Below are 9,982 nucleotides of genomic sequence, written 5' to 3' on the forward strand. Positions count from 1 at the left end.
TATCCAAGGAAAACAATTCGTGATTCTATCTTTTAGAAAATTCTCAAAGATGTGACATAAACAAAAACATTATTGCAAAATATTTTATATTTTAAGCGATTATTCCGAACGAGATCTATTCTAAGATCATGCGTATGAGATAAATTAAAAAAAATTTGTTCAATATTATCAAGATCTTGGATTTTCCTAATAGTTAATAAAAAATATTCAATAAAATAAATATTTATCAATAATATAAATAAACTTCGACTCTATTTGATAGCGCTTAAATATTAACATCTAAATGTATTTTCTGAAAAGAACGAACCGCTATAGGTGAAAATTATTTTAAGGTATCTCTTAATTCATTATTTTCTATTATATTTTCAATCTTGCTTAAATACCATTAAGCTCAACACCACGAGATCTAATGCATCGCCCTTGCTATAACCTGCCAGGGTTCTATAATCTCACACATTTTAAGCTCGGCACGATGTCTGACAAGTAGCAAGCACACGATAGTGTAAATACGCTTTCGTCTGACATGGTTAATGCCGTCTCAAACGAAGATAATTAGTCAGTTTCCCGGAAATGTTATCTTTGATACCTTCTCATTTAATTCCAATTCTATTTCGAATTCAATAAAATGAATTTCATGATCTCCATTTCCTTAGATACCTATAAATTACAATATGATAAATAAAAAGAGAAACCATTGATATTACAGGAACTTTCATAATTACCAAATACATAGAAAATGATCGAACGTGGGCATAACAATCATACATCAATCATCAATAATGTCGATAATCTGTAATAATTCTAAAACTTAATGAAAAGCTGACAAACGTTAGATTTATCTTTCCTTTGCTATCTCTACTTCTGAAGAAATCTCGATATAAAACGGTACAAAGTTATTATAACCGGACCATGACTACGTAATGTCAATAAATTCTTAACGAGTTCGAATTCTGTACTTTTGAGATACTCTCATGATTCTCTTCATGAGGAACTTCTACATAACTTGTCCAAGTATCATTTCGACTCGTTAGGAAATAAACTAGCAATGAAGTTGGCTCAGTGGCTCAAGCATAAGACGAAGTATGAGGACAGAGAAAGAGAGAGAGGTGGAGAGGAAGAGAGAAAGAGAGAGAGAAAGAGAGAAACAGTAAGTGGAAGAACTTGAGGATAGTTCACAGTTCGTCGTGTATCCTGACTGGTACGATACTTTGGGCTTAAACTGCCGTACTTAAGCTAAGTCTACGCCGACTAGAATTCACCTAGAAACGTACTATATCTATTGTATTTTCACTATTTTTGTCTCTGTCTCTTTTTCTTCATTTTTTCCTTTTCCAAGAAGACGTCTACTACCCTTTTACTCCTCGCCACTCACTTCTTCTCATCTTTTACCTCTATCCTTCTAGCAGTCATAGTTCTCGTTTCCTGCACCAACACAATCTCAACTCTTCCAAAACTCTACTCCCTAGCATACTTCCTTACTGCTTTAGAGGCTTTGCACCGTCTTTCCAACGTCTTTTTGCCCATACCCTTTCATTCCTTTACCTCCTCCTTTTCCTCCACCTTTCCCTCGTCCTTTCTCACTGTCGTTCCCTCTTTCACATTTTCTCTTTCTCTCTTTCTCCAAAAGGAGATCCGCGAAGCTTTGCAACGACTGCCTTTGCCATTTACAATCGAAATGTAAAATACGCGCGGGACAACGACGGCACGCGTACCCTCCTCTCGTAGTTCCTTCGTTCTCACGATTCGAAGACTTAAAATTTCAGCCTCTCAGCCTTTCGGGATTTAGAGATTTCAACGAGAACGGGACAAGAGACGGAACAGCGATTCGATAACAGTGAAGAACGGCCGGGATTAACTAGGACGGAAGGTTAACTTCGTCGCGTGATCAAAACGATCCATTATACGGTGAGAGATTTTCGAAAAATTCAGAATCACGTTTCTATTGTGTTGAGAAGAATATTGTTGTTATTGTTTGAAACAAGTTACGTCGAAATATGAGAAAGAGATTTACGGTCGAATGGGATATACCTTCCTATCTTTCCCTTATTCTTAGAAAAATTTCTTTCCTTTTCTTTTTCTAATAACATCGTCTTCACGAAAATGTGTTTGCTGCGAAATTGACATTTCATCAAAATGAAAAATGAAATTAATTCAATTATTCTATCTTGTATAATGCTAAGACGCGAAGCGTAATAAAATTAAAAAAAGATCCCACATTTGGTATAAGTAAGTTGTATAGAGAGGGATGCAATTAGAGGTTCTAACACGGTTTCCTCCATATAGCAGCATTGTCCAGAATCCTAGGATAAAATAGCTCGGTTGCCAGAGAAGAATGAAAGAAGAATGAAAAACGAGACGCTATCATAAGAATGAAAAATCGTTATCTTAACTTTAATTTTGGAGGGTTTTATGGAACCGTCATGAACGATGTTTGTCATACGATAAAGGTTATTCGAGCACTTCTCTATTTCCACGTCGTACCGATGAATGTACCGACTTCTATGTCAAAAAAGTCTATTTCAACTGTAACCACAGAAACTGCCAGTAAAATTAAACTTTGTTTATCAACGCGTTACAAATCTCCATATTTTGCACCGACTAACTTTCCGTATTCGCAACTATGATTCCATTGCTTTCTCTTCCTTTCTTTCGTACATAGAGAAAGAGAGAGAGAAGGAGAGAGAGAGAAAGAGACTACTGAATGTGGATTACGAATAATATTTTAGATATTTTATTCGTTATTGAAAGAAAGTTTTTTCCTATTGAAAATACAGTTATCCTCGCTCACTATAAACATTATAAATTTAAATAACGAATGAAAATTTACATTTTCTTTTCATGCTTTGGGTAACAATCAAAAAATGAGTTTATCTTATGAAAAATATCGTTATCAACAAACAAAAAAAAAGCACGATACGAATTATAAAATAGAACTCTAGCAAAATCTGAAAAATAAAAAAAAACTATTCGTTCTCATTCTCGACATCGTTCTATTGTAATCACGAAGCATTGCATCTCACTTCTCTCCCTCTCTCTTTCATTCAAAGTGTCGATTCGAAATGTACTTATAGAAGATATTTTTAAACTAAGAATACTCGAATCAATCTCAAACTGTTCGGCAAAGTTTAATTGAAAAGAGGTATCAACTGATTCATGCAACATTTCGTAGATAGAAGGGAAACATCTAGTTGGTAATGTTTAAAAATGATTAAAGGATTTGGTGCGATCAGATGCGACTTTCTAATACTAGGTGTCTCATCGATCGGGTTTGTAATATGCAAAGAAGATTTTTCTTTGAAATGAGATGGAAAAAATCGAGCGAGAATATTTGTTAAAGAATAGTAATTTGTATTCTATGCTTGATAGTTTACCTTGAAACCAGATAGATTCGAGACAACACAGGTAAGTACAGCCTCTCGCCCCACTGCAACCGTCACATTTGAGATCGAATTGTTGAAGGTCGGTACTTCTGAAACATAATGATATCGTAATTGAATTAAATAATTTCTCTCTTCTTCAACATGATTAATAACCGATTGATTCGATAGATTCTATTAATTGGTTCTATCGATCAATTCTCGATCTCGCTAATCGAAATTATTAACGAATGTAATAGTCTTGACTGATCATATCGTTCAAATCTGTCATTATCAAGAGAAATGTCTCTATAACATGAATTAGAATCAACGTATTTGCTATTGGAGATTAGCCGAACCAAATTGTAGCAATTCATCGTAACGAATATGTACCCGTTATACATATAGAAAATCTAAAGCACGACTATCTTTTTCTTGGCTTGTACGCCTTAGCCTCGTTTCTTCGATGCACAGAAAAATAATCGATAGAAAGGAAACTCCTAACTAATAAGATTCGAAAGATTCTTTTATGATGGAACATGTGAAATACTTAGCCGCAGTCTATTGTCCTAAAACGATTAGATTGTGGAAATCTCGATTACGCAGAGTCTTATTCCTAACATGGCAAGAGGATAGGCTGAACAAGTGCGGGGATGGTGTGTCTGTACTGCGTAATGGTGGCGCAGAATTCGGGTGGGGGCTTTCGGTATTAGGGAGAGGGGTAGCCTGGTGTGCGCCAACAGATAAGCACTGATCCCAATTACACGTTGAGGCAAAGCGGTTCCCAAGCTGAGCGGATCACGGATTATTGACTCCAGGCCGATTACTCGAACGGTGGCAATACAATCGAAAGATCAATACATCTTCGACTTTTATGCTTCCTCTCGGCATACATAGTATATTCTCTTCGGTGATTCACCAAACGAGACGTTTCCGAATCGACAACGAGGCCGCAAATTACTCCGGCTCCTTGACGCATTATTTCTCTGATCATACAAAATTGGATGATGGAAAGGATCAGGTGATCAACGTGAGTCAATTACGCGGCTCGCTGTCTCGTGAAAGCGATCCTTCCATTGATTTACAATCAGATAAATTTGAAAACCACTGGCCTGGAAAACGACGCATTTCCTCCCAGGGATTGTACCATCGCACGAAAAGCAAGGGAGGAAAAGAGAGAAAAAGAGAAAGAGAAAAGATTCACTTCGTTTCCAGCCAATATCTGTCTTAAAGTATCGATCATGGACGTTTTGGCAGAGTTGGCACGTATCGTACACCCAGTCTTTCCTTTCATTTTTATTATCGGCGATTACTAAAACTTCTTGTATTTTATATATATATATATATATATATATATATATATATATATATAGTTCATTATACGATCGATAAAACTACAGTTCGAGCAGTTGCTTCTATGATAAAGAGTTGCGAGAATAATTGTAAACTCGTAAACGCGAATCGACGAAAAGTTTGAGCACATTGTCATGAAGCACTAATTAACGTTCTCCGATTCGTCTACGTCTCTCATCTCCTTATTTTCGTAAATTCTATCGAGTACCGTAATTAAAAATCCTCGTACAGAATACTAGACTATAAGAAATAAAAGAAGCGAACTCAATTCCTCGTATTTTCTATAGTCCTTCCCATAGATGTATAAAACTGAAATATATGTATAAATATACACAGATACATAGGTATCGCGAATGACGCAATATAGACAAATTGTTCCTGGAATATTATATAAAAGATATTTGTTCGATTAAAATAGCTTCTAGATATATTTGAAGAGAAGAGCTTCAATCATAAAAAAATATCTCGAACATGAATAAGAGCTACGTAATGGCTCAATATTGTTATATGTTAAATAGTCAAAAATGTGAAATTATTCAAACAAACAGAGCGTCGAGATGAGTATTGTATATTTTATCTTTATATAAATGTAATAATGTACTTGTAATAAACCTGAGTTCATAAAGTAAATATGATATGTCGTCTTCATCAGGAGTTCATAATAAGAAATCTATAATTACAGCGAACGTGTACGTGTATGTATGTATATATGTGTATATATATACTATATATTGAAATAATGTATACGTGTGTATAACTACCTGTAATAACCGCTTAAATCCAAGCACTTATCAAATTACGGATATGATAAAAACAAAACGTTCTAGTGTTAATTTTTGACGAAGATAAAATATTTATATATTTCGCGTATACATTTTCTGAAACATACAAGAACATCATACTGTTCCTCATTTTCACGTTTCTCGGTTTAACATCCTATCTTACGTACTTAAGCTAGTAAGAGCAAGTTAGCTTTCCCTCTGTCAGAAATGGCACGCGGTGTCGTCGTTCCGCGCGACGTCGAGAAGTTAAGGATAGACAATGGAAAAGTTATACGCAAAGACGTATTACTTGAGGTTATGCAATGCAAATTTAAATGTATACGCATTTATGTACGCATGTATATGTGCAATTTAATATAGTCAAATACCAACTAAAATATCGGCATGGTTTTATACTTTAGCAGAGTATTTACTAAATAATGAAAAATTTATTTCGATATTGACAGTACATTGACTAACGAATATCTATATATAAATAAAAGAGAAAACAAAATTGTAAAAATAGGAATAGTTAGAGGTTTACTACCCTCTCTATCGGTTAAACTAATAATTATGGATCAGTAAACAGTCCGTTTGAGATATGCAATAGGAATATCATCTGCCATTATTGGTAATGAGCATGCAAATGCTTCAGATATTGTGCCAAGTCGATGCTCCTTCTCTATCTCTCTCATTATTCGTCGAACTCATTTTTTGTATTCTCTTCTATGCCATTCGAAAATATTACAAAAGATATTACGTTAATATTTAAAAATCAAATGAACTTCATGTAGAATTAAAAAGAAACAAAAATTAAGATCATTCCTTCAAATAATCTATTACGTTCTGGAGTGTAATTTAAGATCGTCAATTTTTAATTAGTAAAAATCTGATACTGAGCGAAGGATAGACATAGATCGATAGGATAAAATAGAAGGAGATCTGATAAGTAAATAAGCTCGAAATCGAACGAAGCAGAGAATAGAGTATTAAAAATAAATATTTCAAGTTGTTTATTTTCTTCACAAATGGTGGATTGATTCAAGAATAGATTTGGTAAATACTAAAAAGATATCGATTTAACTTTCCATCCTAATTTACACATTCGAAACCTTAATGATGAAAATATTAAACATAGAAAGAAGAGAAAAAATAAACATAGATACACAGGATGTAACAATCCAATTTATTGAGTTTCTCGAATAGACTTTCTCGAAGAAACAGCTCCATTCTAAAACGTCAATCTGGATTGCATATTTTAACTTGAGAAACATAGCGACCTCGTTCCATGAAAATCTATTCGGCAAGAGGGACGTATGTTTCCACCTAACGTGATGAAAGCCGACGTTGAATAAACAAGTCCGTCTCGGCTATAGATGATAAAGCGATGAATAGAATAAAGTCGGGCAGAGCCTCGAAATACGTTCGATTCCAGGCTTGAGTCCTAAAGTTGTAACGATTGAAATGAAGTTGTAACGTATTGAAACAATCGACCAAGTCACTTGTGATACAATACTCTTGTCACATTGGGAGAACTCGGACGGAGGAAACGAAAGGGCATAAAATAAAGAGAGAGAAAGTAAGAGAGAGGGAGAGAGAGAGAGAAAAAAGAGAGAGGAAGGGAAAGAAAAAAGAGAGAAGGAAATAGATTCGAAACAGCACAAGTGATCGCGCGAATTCCTCCCGATGATTAATCGTCGCCGACCAGGAAATAGGATTATTGTGTACTGACAACAATAAATGATGTACGCACAATCACTCTAGCCCTCTCGCCCTTCTCTACTTCCCTCTAAAACTCGATTTCTCGATACGAACATTTCCATCACTAGCTGCATCGCCACCGTCTACCATCTCACGGAAATACATTCTCTCTCCCATTCTCTCATTCTCTCCTGTCTCTCTCTGTCTCTTTCTCTCTTGTATACAACCCAGACGCATTGTTTTACGACTGGTCTCCGTTCACCGTCGAAAACGAGCTTTGTCATCGACTGGCAAAAGGAGTCTTGGAAAAACGCGGAAAAAGGGATTTCCTGAACGTCCCGAGGCGCATCGACCATTGGAAAAGTTTCGTCTTACCCTGTCACGCTAACTGAGCTTACGAACTTTCAACGAAGACGTAGACTCGGAAAGAAGAGTTATGATACTGACGACGATAATGTTCTAAGACATTCTACGAATTCGATGATATTGTTCGCTTTTTATGATATCGTTATTATCCACGAAAAATAAAATTGCAAAAGGTCAAACTGATAATTGTTAATTAAATCCAATTGTAATTATAAGTGAGAAGATAAATAGATAACTGATTCAATTCATATTTTTGTTCTCACGAGATAATAATAATTAATAAATAAAAAATTTGAGGAAATTGCTGAAAACAAATTCGGAAAGTTGCCTAATCATGATTTTAACAGATATTTTCACGTTAAAAATTCTTAAATAAAGAAATCAAACTTGGGTGTGTACAACCAATTTTGGAAGATATTAACCAATAAAATAAAAATTCATTTTTAAATTTCTTTTATTAGAATAGGATATCCGGATAGATATTTTAATGATTAGAAAAGCGCCTGTATATGTAGATGGTGATAAAAATATGTAGATGTTTAGTTTTATGAAAATTATTATATGAGACTCCAATATGAGAAAAAATGTATAAAATACACAATCGTAATCGTTTACATCATGTCGACGAAATGACATTACATTAACGTTATTGAATTAATGACATCTAAAGGAAACTATTTGAATGACGTAATTCTATTTGTAAGTTTGCATAATATATACCCGCTTTTCAGTGAATTCGAATATTCTCACGCGTGGAAAATCATTTGGCTTATTCCGGCCAGTGAAATCACAAGCAAGATTCTATAAACAGGCACAATATAACCGCTAAATAGATTGTATTGGAAGAATTGAATTATCTCTTTGCCAAACGAAGGGAGAAGTCGAGTTGATCAAGATACTACGAGAAATACGATTGGAAATCAATTCGATGACAGTGCAGAATTATGTTAAATTTCTCTGTTTAAATACATGTACAAATAATATGAATCAAAGAATGAAATGTATCATAAAAAATATAAAATATTTAGTTTGATAAAAATGAATAATTATTACAAAATAATGTAATAAAAACTTTTAACAATAATTCACAATGAAATGCAAGAAAATTCATTTTGACATTTTTTATACTCTCTAAGCTTATCTGAGTTTGTATGCATTTCGATGAGATAACTTGAGAACACATGTATCGATTTCGATAAAGTCATGAACGGTTTTCGTAAAAGTGTAAAGTCTAATGCCAGACTTTTCGTAATTTCGATTGTTCTCCGTCAAGCTGGTCTAGCTTTTGTACGAAACTAACCTTCTACGTGTCTCTTCGACTTCCGGTGAGCGTAAAGTGGCCTCTGGCAGCGTGGCTTCGCTATCGGCACTACACTAGAGCTTCGCAGAACACTCGGCAATCTCGAGAGAAGCGTGATAATTTGATTGCCTAATGGTAAAAGCAAACAAGAGGTAAGACAAACGGCCTTTGCCACAGGGGGCATTCGAATAGTTACGAGCACAAAGGGCAAACATGGCCGGTCGGTTGAGTTCGGAGAAGGGGAAGGTCTATAGATGCAACAAAGCTGCACCTAGACAAACCTCGTTGTTTCCATCTCTTCTCTTCCCCCTCCACTCTCTTTCTCTTCCTCGTCCTCTCTCTTTCTCTCTCTCTCTCTCTCTCTCTCTCTCTCTCTCTCTTCTCTTCTTCCAATCTCTGCATATACCTATTGCATATTACCATCCTGCGAATCGATTAACAAGTTAATAATTTAATAAGAATTTCAATTCACTTGCCACAAGGGAACGCTTCTTGTTGAGGATTAGCTATAGCTTTAAGATAATATTGACATACGTTAAAAGGAGAGAAATCAAGTGAGTTCTTCGTGAAATATTACAATTCTTTTTTAATTAATACCAAGTTCCTGTGATAAAAATTCAATTATTTTTGTAATTGAGTTAAATTAATACAAAAAAAGGAAGAGTAGCGAAACAAAATTCAACGGATATTTTTTTAATAAATACTTTCATCGATACTTTTATTCGTTTTCTTAGAATTTGTAGAAATGCAGTACTATCGAATTATCATTAGTAACACCAAGACATTGATATAGCTATAAATCCAATTGTAAAAAGAAGATAAAAATAATCTTTCCATATCACACGATATAAATGAAACGTAAAACGTTATTATTCTACGGCAATATTCTAGTGACGAATTTTATGCGTCTTTTTTCATTACATAAAAGTAAAATATTGCTAAGTTATTGTATTATTTTAATTGGGAATTCGCGTAAAAATTTCGAAGATATGTCTGATACCTGAATGCGAGCAACTCTATCGCCAAAGCACATTATCCAGCTAATAAAGGATTTCGATGTTCGGACCTATATACCTCCATACACACATACAATTTATATACATATATATATATATATATATATATATATATATATATATATATAT

The 9,982-nt window shown here is 34.4% G+C and overlaps 1 protein-coding gene across 4 annotated transcripts in view; it reads right to left on the reverse strand.

Moving 5' to 3' along the window:
- The window catches only part of LOC122628319 (limbic system-associated membrane protein-like), a 119,901-nt gene that overhangs the window by 43,833 nt on the left and 66,086 nt on the right, over positions 1–9,982 (reverse strand). For 2 of the 4 annotated variants that reach the window (XM_043810502.1, XM_043810503.1), the window contains exons 2-3: positions 8,838–8,966; positions 3,372–3,469 (exon numbers count right to left, since the gene is read on the reverse strand). In XM_043810502.1, the coding sequence (XP_043666437.1) occupies positions 3,372–3,469; positions 8,838–8,966 (227 nt within the window). The remainder of the gene's footprint in view (positions 1–3,371; positions 3,470–8,837; positions 8,967–9,982) is intronic. The other 2 variants (XM_043810505.1, XM_043810504.1) reach the window with 2 other exon arrangements.

Source organism: Vespula pensylvanica, chromosome 4 (assembly GCF_014466175.1).
Source record: "Vespula pensylvanica isolate Volc-1 chromosome 4, ASM1446617v1, whole genome shotgun sequence".
Classification (NCBI taxonomy): Eukaryota; Metazoa; Arthropoda; class Insecta; order Hymenoptera; family Vespidae; genus Vespula; species Vespula pensylvanica.